This window comes from Mus pahari, chromosome 12, assembly GCF_900095145.1.
Source record: "Mus pahari chromosome 12, PAHARI_EIJ_v1.1, whole genome shotgun sequence".
Taxonomy (NCBI): Eukaryota; Metazoa; Chordata; class Mammalia; order Rodentia; family Muridae; genus Mus; species Mus pahari.
Window position 1 is genome coordinate 30,433,102 of NC_034601.1, and position 17,090 is coordinate 30,450,191.

The 17,090-nt window shown below is 49.1% G+C and overlaps 1 protein-coding gene across 1 annotated transcript in view; it reads right to left on the minus strand.

Annotated features, from left to right (window-relative positions):
- Positions 1–17,090, minus strand: part of Pdia5 (protein disulfide isomerase family A member 5) — an 84,662-nt gene that overhangs the window by 26,392 nt on the left and 41,180 nt on the right. The window contains exons 8-10 of the mRNA XM_021209641.2: positions 14,060–14,127; positions 6,098–6,189; positions 5,938–6,009 (exon numbers count right to left, since the gene is read on the minus strand). Of these exons, the coding sequence (XP_021065300.1) occupies positions 5,938–6,009; positions 6,098–6,189; positions 14,060–14,127 (232 nt within the window). The remainder of the gene's footprint in view (positions 1–5,937; positions 6,010–6,097; positions 6,190–14,059; positions 14,128–17,090) is intronic.

Here is a 17,090-nt window from a genome sequence, read left to right on the forward strand (position 1 = left end):
GTAAGTGCCGACAGCAGGGAACACTGCGGTGCTCCAGCAGGCAGGGCTGGAGAATTAATCAAAGAGCGACTCACAGAGAAGCAAAGTTGGTTCCGAGTCTATGAAAACTATGCTGGCTCCGTGGACTGAGCCGGCCTAAAAGCCTCAGTCTCGCTGGTCTCCAGAAAGAGAGCTTTGGATACTTTGTTTCCTCACCGCCGTCAGATTGTAACTGGCCTGGCAAAAGTCAGGATTCCTAAAGACCTACACTTGAGCCTCTCAATCTATCAGACTTTGAACAAGGGAGTCCAGAGACACAAGAATTCCTCTGGAATCTCATGCCAGGGAAAAGGAAAGAGGGCTAGTTGGAGGGGGAACCGGGATCCCAGAAAGACTTCACCCAGTTCTATAGTACACAGTGAAGCCCAGAGGACGATTGGTCAATAGTTGGCAGGACCAAGTTTGAGCAGGACTGCTTTTGAGTATCCTTGGTCTTCTATTCAAACATTTATTCTCACATCAGAACCCCAAAGATAGACTGGGAGGGGGCATTGCTAAACTCCTTTGTCCCTCCTCCCAATGCAGCCACATTGAAAAAAAAAAAACTCCCTTTTCTGCTTTCCACTTATTTACTTTTGTTTTTGTGTTTGAGATAGTGTCTTACTATGTATAGCCCTGGCATCCTGGAATTTGCTATGTAGTCCAGGCTGGCCTGCCTCTGCCTCCTGAGTACTGGGATTAAAGGTGTGCACCACCACATCCATCTGCTTCCCACTTTTTTGTTTTGTTTTGTTTTGTTTTGTTTTGTTTTGTTTTGTTTTGTTTTGTTTTGTTTCGAGACCAGGTTTCTCTGTATAGCCCTCGCTGTCCTGGAACTCACTCTGTAGACCAGGCTGGCCTCGAACTCAGAAATCCGCCCGCCTCTGACTCCTGAATGCTGGGATTAAAGGCGTGTGACACCACGCCTGGCTGCTTTACACTTTTAAATTTGTTTTTTTTTTCATTGGCTTACTGAAGATGGGAGATAGGACCTGACTTGGGACACAGGTCGTGATCCCCAAATTCTATAACGAGACAGTAGTGGCAGTAGATTCAAGCACTGGGAAATCACCAGCCAGGCACCAGTTCTGTGATATCTAGCTTCTTACATCTGGGCTCAAGCTACCAACAACCCCCCACCGCCAAGTGAATATCTACAGCAGCCAGATGTGGTAGTGACACCTTTAATCCCAAAAGAGGCAAGCAGGTCTTTATGAATTCAAGGTCATCCTAGTCTACACAGCAAGTTCGGGCCAGCCAAGGCTACACATTGAGGTTCTATTTCAATCGTAGTAATAAGTTAATTTGAAAACGGCATCTATAGCACGTGATGCAGAGAGTAGGGGTCAGGGAGTATATGCCTCAGTAGGGGAAAGTTTGGTACACTGTCAACCATCTCTGTAAATGGAGGGCTGAGCGCTGAAGAGGGATGCGTATTCTTCATACAGTAGCATGGACAGACTGCTGGCCAGACACACAGCCATCTATCATTTACTAGCTCTTGTATCAAGAGGGGAGGTAAACTGTTCCTGTTTGCATCTGCTAGGAAAAAAGACCCCGAGACCTTACAAGGAAGAAGCTGACGCTGTTACCTCTAGGTGGGACAGGGACAGCAGGAAGGGAGAAGAGGGCAGAAGTTAAAGCTTCTCAATGCATACTGGAGTATCTTAGAGTTTAAAAAAGTTATATGAACGTAATCTAGTTTTAAAAAAAATCAAAGTAATTAAAAAAAAACTCCACCAGAGTTATTGAGAACCCAACAACATGAGATGCAAAAGCTCTGTCTTGGCAGCGTGGTAAGAAAGAGCCCCAGAGGTTTCCACTTTAGATTCTACCCTAAAGCCACAAAGGGGTTGTTTGTTCTGAGCATAGAACCATCCCACTGAAAGGAAAACAACAGGAAATTCAAAGCAAAGAAAAGAAGTCACTACAATTTCCAGAGCTAGGGGAAAAAAAAAAAAACAACCACCCAGGCAGCCGAAGCCACATCCTTGAAGTTGGGGTAAAAATGGGGGTGTCACTATAACTGCTCCTGAGGAGCACACATGCCAGAGACAACTGGGGGATTATGTTCAAGAGAGCACTCCAGGAGGGGCTCCCTTGTAGGAGAATGTTCGGAAAAGAGGGGGCGAGCAGAGGTCTGCATAGAGCGCCTGCCTGCTGGAAGGTGGAAGGAGCAATCCACGGTCTGCCTCCCCAGGCAGCCAGCTCTCTACAAACAGGGTCCCTCCCTCTCCTTCCTATATCTTATACCCCACGCACAACACACAACAAATAAACGCTCACCGAGTAAAGAGTGAAGAAACCTGGCTGAAGGACACAGAGGCACGTGGATGTCTGTGAGTTCCAGGCCAGCCTGGTCTACATAGTGATGCCAGGCTAGGATTACATAGTGGGACCCAGTCTCAAAAACTAACTAACTCACTAGCTAAATAAATAAATAAAAATTTAAAAGGCTCTTTGAATAGAGAAATTATAATTTATTTTCTGTATTTCTGAAGAGAAGGAACCCCAACCAGTAGAAACTCCAAAGAGGAGCCTTGTGTCACTCTCCTCAGCAGACAGCAGAAGCAGCAGTGACAGCAGCTGTATTGTCACATCTATGACCCCAGGAGCCTAGCTAAGCAACTCCAACTTAAAACATCTACTAGACAATGGACCTCTCGCTGGCCTTTTTACAGCTATTTCTCTGGTTCTTCCAGACAATGGGCAGGAGATGCTCCGAACATTTACAAAAGACTGCCTAGACATCCATAAGTAGTCATGGATAACTTGAACTCAAAACGAGGCAAAGGGCTGGGGTTATAGCTCAGTGGATAAAAATGCTTAGTGTGAAGATCTGGGTTCAAATCCCCAGAGCCCCTCTAAAAAGCCAGGCATGTTCTCATGTAACTAAGCCCAGTACTCTGGCAGGTGGACACAGGAGGCTCACGGGGCTTGCTAGCTGCCAGCCTAGCTCTAGATGTGCTGAGAGACTGCTGCATGGGAATAAGGCAGAGTGATAGGGCAAACAGTCGACATCTACTCTGGCCTCTGCACATGCATCTGTACCTGCATAGGCCACACACACACACACACACACACACACACAACATACTCTTAAATATACACAACTTAAAAAGCAAGAATAGTGAGGTAAAGGACACCGTGGGTAATCGCTGGGGCACGACAGCCGTCTCCTCAGTACCCTTCTAGGACTCCGTGACTTTCAGGCGCTCTGAAGATCAGACAGAACATCTGTCTCGGGCTCTCCAGGACTGAAAAGGCCACCCATAAGCTCATCTCGGGGAGATGTGTGAGTCACAGCTATAGAAATGCAACTTGGAGCAGCAAGAGGCAAGAACACTTGGTGTCTGCTAATTCAGTTTGCCTCTGATTGGTAGATAAAGGCTGAAGCTACGCCAAAATGGATGACTGTCTATACCCCCTACCTGCCTGCCGCACCCAACTCAGCAGAGGTGATGAGACCTCTAGAATGACGAGAGGGTGAAGGTCCTAGGATGAATGTCTACTCCGAAGCCCTTGTCCCCACAGAGGCCAGGCCTGATTCTAGGGAGGGCAGGTTCTCTCTGGGGCTTTGGACATCACAGGGACGAACAGCCAGGATGGATATACCCCAATCTTTTAACAGAGACCCCGGAGAACAGCTCAGCACCAGGGCAGTGGAGATGAGGAGGTCCTCTATTGCCCGCTAGGATTGAGAGAACCCGTAAAAACTTAAAATACAAGAGACAAGGAGGGCCACTCATGGAGCTGGATACACACAGTGTAGAGTCTAGAAGGAAATTCACCCAAATATCTCTGGGTAATGGGGCACAGAAGTACTTTCCCCTCACGCTTTAAAAGTATTTTTCTATGAGAAACAGCTTACTTGAAAACCCATAAACTCAGAAAAACACAAATTCAAAGTAGTTGGCAACAGGGGAACATGGCCGACTTTTGCTGGGGCATGAGGTCAGCAGCTCACTGTGTGTCTTCAAAGAAGTGGCCTCTCTCTTCCTACTTGGGGAAGGCACTGCAGTGTGCCCCAACACTGAGTGCTCACATCTGTCTAGAGTGTGGCTTCAAGGAGCCCAATTTTTCCTTCCTGATAGTTTGCAGCCTCTCTCGCATCTTGAGACTACAGATACACAGGGCTGACAGCAGGGGTCGGACGTGGGAAGGAGAAGGCAATGGTCAGAAGTGCTCCAGGCAGCCAGCCCTGGAAGTGGGCAGACGGGGTCAGTGGGGTTGGGGGTTGGAGGGCTGGGGGAGGGGGGAGCAGGTGCATGTACTGAGGCAGAGAGAAGCTGGAGGGTAGATAGCGGGGGCAGGCTCTAGTGGAGAGACCGAAACCTCCACAATGAGCCTCCACTGATGAGAAAAACCCCATGTCTATGATAGCTGGCCACTCTGAATGCATCTCCCCCACGTCCATCCCCCCCAAACCCCAAACAAAACCTTATCCTTCAGAGAAAGAGGCGAGGGTGTTTTGAAATGAGAAAAGGTTAGAGACGGGGGAGGGAAACGGGCAGATTTTATGCTCCGGTGACAAATGAGATTGCTATTTGTTGAAACCTTTTCCCAAGGCGGACAGAGATATGTCAGGCTGTAGGGGAGTACACGCTTATTACCAAATGAAAAAGGGAAATGGGAAAGGGAAGGCTCAGGTTAAGACAACGAACACATAGTAACAGGGGCTGCAAATGAAGCAACCAACAGGGACCGAGATGTGGAAATGCTTCCAAAAGATAAAAGCTACGCAAACACAGGTGGACTGGAGCTTCATCTCTTGGGCTCCTGGGAGTTGAGAGAGACAGGGCCTCAACCTTCAGAACTCCAACAGAAATCCTCAGGGTTTTGGTTTGGTTTTTTTTTTTAATACAAAAATCCATTCTTTTCACAATTTCTGAAAATACATGTCTTGAACCTCTAACTAATAACTAATTCTTTAACCCTAGGGTTTGCACTCAGGATCCCTGAGGTAAAGATGCCAATATATATTAATGAGCTGCTGACTGGAGAAGGGATGAACTCTGAGTGGGATCCCAGGGCATCTCCTGGGAAGCTGGGTCAGCCGTCCTGCCACCTACCATCTCCGGCAAAATGCTCTATCTCTCAGCCATGAAACAGGACAAAACCACCTTCCCGTCAGTGCTACAGTGAGCACTGGGCAAGAAGCTCTGCCAGGTGCGTACAATGGGGTCTGCCATAAAGCAGAACCACCAAACTGTAGCTGCCATTCTTACATGGATGCACAAATAACCACACATGGGATGACGGACAAGACACAGCAGCTGAAATCTGGCTCATGTCGCCTGAGATGAGGGGTGGGACCGGCAGAACTGCAGGGATTTGATGTCCAGAGATCTAATCATAATATAAAACAGGGTTTGACGGTTGCCAGGAAGCAGAGTTGGGGAGGGGTGTCTCAGAGTCAAAGGCATTACAATGTTCCAGAGTAGCTTCACAGCATCTGATACAGTGTTGTTTTTTAAATAAGCACTCAACTGACAGTCCTATTTTCAGAGAGACTTCCACTGAACTCTCTCAAACTTAACATGCAGGGTGAGAAATACTTCTATCCGTCACACAGTGGGGATAGGAGGGGGTTTCAATTTGAAAGGGAAGACTTCTGACTTGACTATGCCAAGGCAATCAACAGGTTAGATAGCCCCTCCCCATGAAGAAAGAGAAGGAGGGGCAGACTCTAGACAGACCCCATCACCACAGGTCAACAGCTCAGCAAATCCACATAGCTCCTGCACTCCCTACCACAGGTCCCCATGGGAGGATCTGCCATGCAGGCAATATATCCATCAGCCTTCCCCGTCCTTGACCGCTTCTCCGGCACAGCCCTGTGAGGGAGGGGCTGCCCTTAGCACTGAAGATGCTCCTAACCCAATTCCCGATGGACCCAGACACAAATGCCCAACTCACTTCTTTAACCACTCCACGATGTCCTCGGCTGTGGACCCATAGTTCTCATACTGGAACAGAAACCGCCCTTTCCTGTGAAAGGCAGGAGGCAAAAAGTCTCAGCGAAGGACACCAGTGCCATCCGGGGGCAGCACACTCCAGAAGGGATGGGGAGACTTACTCGAAATAGCAGATGGTAGGGTAGCCACGGACTTTGTATTCCTCCTTGATGTTCTCGAACTCTGAGGGGTAGACGTTCATTCCCGCCAGTACCTGAAAGAACAGAGGCTGGTCTCCAACCTGCAACTCCATGCACGGGACAAAACCTTGTCAGCTGGTGTGCAACCAGGGTAACAGGGCTGTCTGAAGCAGCCCAAACAACAATGGAGAGCTTTGGAAAAGCCAGGCATCTGGGTTCTAGGGCTGCCCTCCAGACAGCTGCTCCCCAAGAATGTAGGAAGTTTGGCCCAGTTCTTCCTCCCACCCCCATGGCTCCAGAATTAAGACTCAGACTCAAATATATTTATGAATACCTTAGCCACGTAGCTAGGCTCTTCTCTGACTAGATCATAACTTAGCTGAACCCACTTAATTCTAATCTTCATTCTGCCACATGGCTGATCACCTGTGCTCAGGTACTAGTGTCTGCGTGGTCATACCTTCCTGGGCGAATCTCCCTTACCTGCTCTATCCCAGAATCCTTTCTGCCTCCCAGATGCCCCATCATCTATTCCACCCTTTCCTATAGGCAACCTGCAGGGTTTTTAATTGAAATTGAGATGTATGGATGCATCTTTCTAAGCTGCGAGAACAGTGGCTTTTGGACACACTGCGCCTCTCTATGAGGGCCTTGGACATCTTCCTGTATGTCTCGTGTCCTGTCTTCAGGCTGCCCACCTAGGCTTGATAAAGTAGTCTCAGACTCCATTTCTCATAGGTGGGTCAGGAGACCAGAGCTCTCATGGTACACAAGAGACGAAGTATCCACAGGCCTGCACAACCTCTCCCCACTCCTGATCTTGCTATGTGACCCCACCCCCCTCTTTCTCTTTGCAAGGCCCCCGGCCCCTGAATTGGAATGGAAAGCCTGGGTAGCTGTGTCACTATTGTGTGACTCAGTACTAACAATGCAGAAAGCAGTGTCTCCTGAGATGCCCTTCCCACAGGGGGCTGGATTAGGGGGTACAACTCTGAGTCTATTCTCAGGACACAATGTTGCGTGGTAAGACACAGGAAAGCTAACTACAGAGCAGAGCAACACAGAGCTGAAGGGAGGGGAGCAAAAAGGTAATCCAGGAAGCCAAACATCACCGATGCTAACATACGGACACATAGAAAGAAAAGGAGCCTGGTGACTCTGGTTGGCAATGAACTTGATCCCAGTGTTTTTATCCATTAGGAGCTGTGTGGCTTCTAGAAAGTCACTCAAGCCCCCGAGGCTCCTTGTTTGAAAAGTGTAGGTGATGTGACAATTGCAGACCTCTTAAGGGAACAGAAGGTGACAAGCCAGGTCAAAGATTTTAAACACAAACTGGTGTTCCACGATGTCCAAGTCCTTATTTCCTAGGAGCTGTGATCGCCCTGTCCTGCTGGCTGTGCCTCCAGCCCCTTCAGCCCCAGAAGTATCCGAGTGTTTCTTTCCAAGTGTTTTAAATACCTAGCTTAGCGCCTGGCATACAGCAGACACATAACAAGTGCTTGCTAACTCATCAGGGTTTCCCCACCAATCCGTTTTGGGATGTTGTAAAGAAACACAAGGGGAATAAGCCTGACACAGAACTGCGCAGGAGCCCTGGAGCTCTCTAAAGCCACCGTGCTCACTCCATTCCCCAAATTGACTGTCTGTTCCAGTAATATTTGTCTTCTCCAAGGCTCCTTCTTCCTGTCTAATTGATCTCCTTCACGTCAGTGCACATTTGCCACAAGATTAATAGCACACATCCTCTTCTTTCATTGCATCGCTTCTCCGCACCAAACTTTACAATCCTAGGAACACAGGCGGAAATCCAACTCTGTACTCAGCCCATATGCTCCCTGTCTCCATTCTGAATCCTACTTTCTGACAAATCTCTTAATTGCACACCTGCTAGGCTCTAGAATTTTTTTTTTTTTTAAACCAAGGAAGGAGACAGTCTATGATTTCTGCAGAGGAAGGAAATTGGCCTGTCTGCCTACTCAGACACCTTGCAAAGTGTATATAATCTTCCTCCTCCCCCTCCTCTTCCTCCTCCTTTCCTCCCCTCCTCCTCTCCCTCCTCCTCTTCCTCCCTCCCCAACACCGCCACCACCAGAGGCTTGGAGTCATAAACACCTTGAACTCTGAGTAGACCATGGGCTGCAGTCCAAGCTCCCCTCTTAGACTACACGTTTCCTCTGATAAGGCTCGCTGCCTCTCTCGTATCCTCAGTTTCCTCATTGGCAGCAACTCGTGGGCTTTGATGATTAAGAGACAACCCAAGGAAAATCTGTTTAAACTCAAGATGACTTCAGTGTTTTTGTAAATATTACGAAGTTTATAATCTGCTCACATTTCCAGAGCATACATTGCCTTTGCATTGTCTGCTCATTCTGGTCCCCAACTGATTGCTGAAGACACCTATTCGTTACCTGTGTGGCTACCACTAAAGATTTATTCCTCCGTTTAGGCAAAAAAGTAATCTCATCTCCCAGGCCATCTTTTGAAATCACCCATGCCTGGGGAGCCATTTAATCGCAAGATTCCATAGCACTTCTGGGTGACACTGAGTAGTTAATGAGGGGGGGTGTGTTTGTGTGTGTTTACACTTGCTCGTGCACTATAAGAAAGGGTCTCACTGTGCAGCTCTGCCTGTCCTGCGATAACTATGTAGACCAGACTGGCCTTTGAACTCAAGAGATTCTCCTGCCTCTGTCTTGCCTCCACTACACCAAGCAAGATGTGTACTTTTGGAGCAACATGTAGAAACACTTTTAGAGTTGGAGTTTTTGAAGTCAAAAAGGGAAAACCGTGCAAGGAGAAGATAAAGAGGCCACAGCTTCTAGCAAACATGCAGTTGGTATGCGCAACAGGTTCTTCTTCACATTTAATACTTGACTGGGAACAAGCACAGAAGCTGTCCAGTGGGAGAAGTTCATAAGCTCCTGCTTCAAGTAGGGTCAGATGGCCAAGGGAAATGAAGCAGGGTCTCCAGCAGGACACACTCCCCCAACCCACTCCATGGTTCTACCTAGCTGGACTGAGGAATAAACAGAACCAGAAGAGAGAGGGCTATAAGCAAGGTAGCCAGAGTCACTTCGGGAAAGGGTTTAGTTGCCGACACATTTGGGACTCCATTCAGGTATCGCAGAGAGTTACTGACGTCCAAGAAAGCATTACAACCCAGCTGCATTGCTGTGAAATACAGTCATTCCTCAGGAATTCCACTGGAGTTAGAAAAAGCACTAGGACACAGAAATCTTGGGGTTCTCATCTCCTCTATGAAAGGGAGTCGCATTTGCATATACCTATAGAGACTCTTTCATAAGCTCCAAATTATCTGCCAAACAGAAGACAATGCAGACGCTAAATAGGTGTGATAGTATATGGCTTAAGGGATAAAGAGAAAAAAAAGTCTGTACATATTCAATACAAAAGCATTTCCCCAAGAAATTATCTTAGACCCTCTACTGGCTGAACCCACAGATGCAGAGACCCAGAATACACGGGGTGAATTCGCAGGACAGGGCTGGCTGTCAGGGAAGAACTGTAGGTCAGAGGGCTCTACAAGGGGGTGTCAGCAGCCTTCAACAAACACCTAGGTGGCCAGGCAGAGCCCCATCCAGTTGGTGGCTGTAGACAAGATAATGAATGTGAGAAGTATGTTTGCCGAGGTGCAGGTCACACTGCTGAGGAGCCAGGCAGCTCAGAAAGGGGCCTGGAGGAGGGCTACTCACAGACCGTCAGGCAGAGAGAAGCTGAGTTGTATTTTAAACACTGCATTCAGGAAGAGAGGGGGAATCAGACTGCAATGCTGTGTAAGCTATTGGACATGTGGTACCGGAGCTTAGGAGAGGAGCTCAGACAGAAGCGAGGGCATGGAGGAGGTCACGAGGGAACTAAAGCAAGACAAGGGGAGCACAGGCACAGTCTGTGCCCTACAGAGAGAACACAAGCCTTGGAGGCACCTCCTCCTCGAGGACCTGAAAACTGGATGCAGGGCAGTCAGGAGGAGATGGAGGTTGTTGCTCCAGAGCTTATACATGTCCTCCTCACAACCCAGTGGGCTAGCACCCTCTTCATCCCCATTTCAGAGCTAGATCCATGGAGGACCCAAGGCTCAGAAGTTCCCCCCAAGAACTCCCAGCTAGGCAACGACTGAGCGCCAGCACCAAGCCTGGCCTATGTAAGCCTCTTACCAGGCCTGGTCCACTTTGGTTTCACATCCACTCTGGCCAAGGCTAACAAGAAACTGGAGCTGCTCAAAGGCCCAGTGGGGTCGTGTGTAAGGGCAAAGCTGGGAGGGGAGCACACGTAGGCAGCTGAACAGGGAGCGTCTCAGCTGCTGACTTGTATGCCATTCGTTAGCAGCAGGGAGGACCGATGGCCGTGACTCACCACCGCTCAACGACAGTGCCGAAGGGTCAGGCTTGAGTTTGAAAAATGGCAAAGATGGCATATCCCTGCTGACCTGGCGTGACTTCCTGTATGACATCATCAGGCTAGACACCTCCCAAGCTCTGCAGCAGAAGACAACTGCTGACCCTTACCACAGCCACAGCCAGACAAAAGAACTCGAGGGTGACTGACAGAGATGGAGAGGAAGGAGGCTGGATGTTTCGGACCAGCCGGATTTTAGCGGTGGGGAGGGCAAGCCTTTGGTTCCTGAGGTGAACAGTCTCTATGTGCAAAAGCAATCAACACCTCTGGGTTGCTCAGTCCCCCAGTCCTGTGTCTGGCTTCTGGGAATGTACCCCATACACTGAGGCCCAGCCCAGGAACCAGGGCTCTTTCCACTTTAAGTAGATGGTGAAGGATCAGAACGTTACAGAAGCCGCTTTCCTAATAAACCAAAGTAGAAACGGAGCACAACAAACCTCAAACAAGAAAACACACGAGAAAGGAAACGTGAGTTTATATGACGATTGTCCTAGGCAGAGATAACTGACACATGGCCTTCACTCCACTGCTTAATTCAAGGACAAGCTTCCTGCTGTTTGATAATGTCACTAGTCAGTGGTTGCCAACCTTCCCAATGCTGCCACCCTTTAATACAGTTAGTTTCTCATGTTGTGGTGACCCCCAACCATAAAATTATTTTCATTGCTACTTCACAACTGTAATTTTGCTACTGTTAGGAATCTTAAATGGTGTGTGTCTGTGGTTTCCAATAGTCTTTGTTATGGTTTTACTGCTGTGAACAGACACCATGACTAAGGCAACTCTTATAAGGACAACATTTAACTGGGGTTGGCTTATAGGTTCAGAGGTTCAGTCCATTATCATCAAGGCGGGAACACGACAGCATCCAGGCAGGCATGGTGCAGGAGGAGCTGAAAATTCTACATCTTCATCTAAAGGCTCCTAGCAGAATACTGGCTTCCAGACAGCTAGCATAAAGGTCCTAAATCCCACACCCACAGTGACATACCTACTCCAATAACGCCACACCTTCTAATAGTGCCACTCCCTGGGACAAGCATATACAAACCATAAAACCAATGGTCTTAGGTGACCCCTCTGAAAGGGTCATTCAACACCTCACAGGTTCAGAACCTTGGGTCATGGGTGGAACTAGAATGGGCAACTTTTAGATCTCTAGATTGGACTCAGGAAGGAAGAACAGGTCCCCTGAACACAAGTACACTTCAGGGCCAACTTAACAGAACAGCCTGCTATAAGCCCTTGGTCACAGGTCAAGTTCCTAACCTATAAGCCTCCTTCTTACTGTGTACCTGAGCTTAATAATCAGTACTCCGGATTCCTTTAGAAGGAAAGAATATCATTCTAGATAAGCCTAAAAATAAAACAAGCCCAGGAGTGATACACTCCACACTCCCTCATTGGTCAGCATGGACTGGGCACCTTCTGTGCCCTATGGTGAGGAAACACACTTGACTTGAACACAACCCCTGCTTCCAGGAAGCCCACAGATGGTAACTGTATTAAATGATAACATGATATGATGCAGAAACAGAGCTGGGCCTGTGTGCGGGGCACAGATAAGTCCTGTGGGAGTACGGCAGGGCCCTGGGGGGACAGTGAGGTGGACAGAGTGGGGGCAGTGTCTGAGGAAGGTTCAGAAGGTGCATATGGCTGAACCTGGCTGTGGGGGTAACTTATATTCTGATTTGAGGCTTGAGTTATTTATTCGACAGTTCCACAGAGTTTGAAAGTCGAGCTGAGCAGTTCGAAGTATACACGGGCACAGGCAAGGAGAACATGGTGGATAATTAAGTCTTTTCTCCAGGCTAAATAATCTTAAAATATGGTATCTATTGAGGCCCCAAAAATGTGCAGTGAAATTTCCCTAGAGTGATGTGTATGTACCTCAAGGCCAAACGTCTTCAGGCAAGCTACTAAAAATTCATTAGTGAGAAGCAGGTAGGACCACACTGTTGCCCCAGAATGAGGTCACAGAGAAAGCAATGGTTCCTGTAAATCAACCCTGCAGCCCAATTGCAGGCAATCCCCCTGTCTACGCGATGCCGCCTACATTGACTTTGAACTAATCCCCACTTAATTTGATCCATAAAGATTGGGATGCTGTTTCAAGACTTCAGATCTCCTATAATGGGATGTGGGCCAGACTCGTTGAGATGGCCCCTCTGATAACCTTCTGTGAGTGGTGTATAGATTTCTCCATGCTCCTAAGAGCAGCAGAGGCTTTGCTGCTGCCACCAAAAATGCTACTTCTGGTTGAGTGCAGAAACGGACAAACATCCAGAGAGGCAGTCAAAGCAGGGTGACTATCTGCACACCCAGGCTCACAGCCTTTTTCGTTAACAGCCAAGAGCTAGACGTGACTCAGACGTCTGCTGAACACTAAACCGATAAGCCATGGGTATGTGTACATGTGTGTATATTACACAGCTAGTGTGTGTGTGTGCATGAGTGTAGATTACACGGCTTTAAAGAGGAAATGGTGTCATGTGTTACAACATGGGTGGACCGGAAGACATCACGTTAAGCAAAAATATATTTATAAATGATAAATACTGCATGAGTCCACTTTAACGAGGGAATCTAGCCTCAGAATCATGGTAACAGAAAACAGAAAGATTTCTATGAAGGGCAGGGGTGAGGAGCAGAGGGGAAGGTCATGTGGACAGCAAGGTTTCAGTTTTATAAGATGAGGACTCGGAGATGTGTTTCACAACAGCATAAACATACTCAGGTCTTATGTTTATGGGCATCCGAGATAGTTAGCGTAACAAGTGTGCTCCTTACTCGGTCTGGGAAACGGACAGGCTCACGGCAGAAGATACGCAGGCGGGAGGAAGCCCTCTGTGAAGGAACTCGGCCCATCTCACCCTCTCAGCTGAATGCTCACATCAGTACCAGCTTGCTCGTTCTGGCTTCTCTTAAGAACTGCTTCCCTAATGGTTTCTCCTCCTGTGTCCCCTAAAAGTAGGTTTCCCTGGGACCCACTAGCCTCTCTACGCCTTTCTCCTTCCTACTTTTGGGATTGTCTATAGTCTTGGCTCTGCACTTCTTCTGTCTGGGCTTGTTTGCTACTTTCTGTTCTGCTTCCTGCCTCTCCACCCCCTAACACAGAGCCCAGAGACCTAGGGCAAGCGTGATTTCTGTGAACCTGCCCTGAAACCACGTACAGCTCTGCTCCAATGCATCCCTATACCACCAACCCCCTTCTTTGCCAATGGACTCCCCAGCAACTGCTAAATCCACTTTGGACCCCAATGCCTAAAACGCTAGACTTCAGATGTCTGCCCTTATTCCTTGGGCTGGTTGGCTGGCTTCCTCGTGTGTCATCGCCGGCCTTTGACAGGTACCAAACACTTCTGCTCTGCAAACACTGTGAGGCTAGCTCTCCACCTTCAGAGAACAGGTCTCAGAAGCAACCTGGGCAGCAGGAGGTAGCCTCATGGCACGGAGCCTGCCCTCTCCATCCAAACCTGGCCCCAAGTCAGAACACCAGCCCTGCTGCCCCCTCGGCACCTTACTTACAATGTGGCCTCGCACTTGGGTGGCGGCCTTCTGGAAATGTGGCATGATTCTCTTGCACATGCTGCACCCTGACAGGCAAAAGAAAAACGAAACCTAGTTATAATGACGGCAGACCCTGAGTTCCCCTCCCAGTCCTCAAACTAAGCCAGAACCACCCACAAACATCTACACCATCTCCACATACATTGGGAATCTCAGGGCTTGTCCTGGGCTCTGTGGAACCCAATGGGATAGAAAGCAAAGGCCTGGTTGCCAAAGAATTTACAGGCACAAAACAAGATAGAAGCTCTGGTCTCTCCAAGGATCTCCTATGAGATAAGCAAGGGATCAACGAGAAGAGCAAAACCCACAGTGTTCCAGTGTGGCTGAACAGCTTCACAGCAACACAGGGAGCCAGGACAGATGTTGAGAGCAGCCTCCTACATGCAGAGCTAAAAGATGCCCTTCTTACCCAGTCAGGGATGGCAAATGAACCAGAGTCAAATGCCATTAGAAAGGAAAAATTGTGACTATGAGTACAATGACTTTTGGGACTTTCATGCCTCTTTTCTCTTCCATTTACAAGCATAATTAGGCAATAAACTGGAGGCAGCCCCAGCGTGAGAGGTGCTGGCTCCTGCAGGTGGGGAGAGCACTGGACCAGCACTCGGGACCGAGATGCTAAGCTTTACCCTGGCTGCTGATGGCCTTGGCCACATTACCTCCTCTCTGAGGTGTTCTTCCTGGCAAATGGAGGCGGAAAACAAAGCCGGGCCTTCCCTGCTCTGCACAGGAGCTGTGGCTCTGCCTTCCCAGGTTTCTGTGGTCTGAACACTCCTTCCTCTCTCGGGGTGGTAATGCAGCCACACCAGCATTGGTAGATTTGTGGCAAACATCCACCCCTGCTTCAGAGCCAGCTTGATAGAAACTCGACCCTTCATCTAAATCCAAACTGAGAAGGCCAGACTTCTGCACTGACCTCATGGGGCACACAATCTAGCTCCCTGAGTCACCAGGAATTGTGACATGCCAAGCTGTTACCGTTTCTGTCCGCTAGCCTGCTGCGGAGAAGCTCTGAGAGGTTTTATCTGAAGGCCACAGAAACCAAGGCTCACTGGAAAGATTGTCAGGTGGGTTCTCATCTCAAAGAGCAAGGTCATGCCTTGATTGGTGACAGGGTGACAAGCTCACACCCTGTTCACTTTCCAAGGGCAGACAGAGGCATGGAGAGAGAAAGAGGTGGGGGAGAAGGGGAGGGGGGAAAAGGAAGAGGGAGGGGGAAGGAGAGGGGGAGAAAGGGAGAGGGAGGGGGACAGGGAGAAAGGGAGAGGGAGGAAGGAGTGTCTGTGGGTCTGTCTCTGTGTGTCTGTCTGTCCTCTTCCTGGAATGATCCAACCTTCCTGGTAACAAGTCTACTACTAGGAGAGACACTGATGCAAAAAAATCTGACAGAACACTACAAATGCCCTACATACCTGACATTCCTGCCCGACAGATGGATACCTAGATACAACCTCGACCACAGGCTACAAACCCTGAGTGTGTGAAACGGTCCTGGGAAGACTAGTGGCTCTCTTTTGCTGGCTGGTCACCCTGGCATGGACACTCTTAGTGGCAACATAACGCTGCCCTTGCTGTGGAGACTTCCAAAGGAAGACAGGAACTGGGCTGTGCTCTAGTGGAAGCACACAAGCCATTGCCCACGGCAGGGATAGCAGTAGATGCACAAGGAAATGCACTCCATCTGCATCTGGCTGTCCCTGAGCCCTGAGGGCTATGGGATGATGGGCAAGTGTAGGAGAGTAGGCAGAGCCTGGTCGCTCAGTGCCCAAGGGGCGTCTCAGGTCAACACAGGGCATGAGTCAGCTCTCCATCCACACTGGGAGAGCTACTTCCGCTGGAGTAGAGGGAGTATGATGTAACACCATTCTGGGAGTAAAGTAAGGAGGACACATGGCGCCTCTCTTCCACGTCACTGCCCACCAGGCCAGCCAGCCATCAGGAGCAGATCTGACTACCTGTCCCCACAGGGGTGGCCTCTCTTCCAGCTCTGCCCATCTGTAGCCTACAGCAAATGTACTCCTCAGCTGTCCCAGAGGCAGAGGCCGGCAGTTAAGTGACAAGAAGGTCCGGGGGGCTGGGGATGAGCAAGAACTGGAAACTCCAGGCTATCCCCATTTCCAATCTAACTACAAAAACAGAGCTGGTACCATGCTTCCCACCTAAACTCCTCTTCCTGGGATTGAACGGCGAGGTAGGGGATGAGGTAAGGCTGATCATCACTCCCGAAGCCCCAGACCTGGAGCAGACAGCCTTTTCATTTTCTCATGAATTCAGTGAACAAACATTTACTGAGAAAGCAGCAGGGCCTGGGGACCCAGATGCCTTGTCACAGCTAAAGGCTCCCACAGTCTCTGGGTTTATTCATTCACGTGTAATCACAAGATCAGAGTCCTGACAGATTGCTGGGCGAGGGGATGGCTGTGAATCCCACTAGCGGGGCCACAGCAGCTGGGTCGGTCTAGGTATAATAAAAGCCTGAGTTAGTTTCATCGAACACACACACACATAACAAAAAGGATCTGGGGGTCCCTGGGACCTTGGAGGTTGTCCAATCTGACCCTCCGTGGGAAGTTTAACTTAGCAAGGCAGTTTTCTCCTTCCGTTCCCACCACTAATATGCTCGGCGACACCTTTGAGGTGCCCAGCCCTCCAGCCTCAGCTTTCTATTATTAAAGACAATCTCTGCTGCAGTGAGCGGCACCGGCCCACTGCCAGGAAGCCCGAGAGAGTGGGTGGGGCAGATGGCACAAACATCAGGCTGCGAGTGCTAGTGAATGCGCTTTTAAAATGATTGATGGAGTTACCAGGAGCCTTGGGTAGCTTAGACCACAGTCCTGCCTCCTGGCATGCACTGCCCAGCAACACTCCCATCCAGTTCTACAGTTTTTAGTTCATCAGTGTGGTGAATCCTAGAGGTTGAGAAAAACCAAAGGAGGCCCACTCCTCCAGATGCCAAAGAGGAAGGGTGATTTCTGAAGCAAGCTGCAGC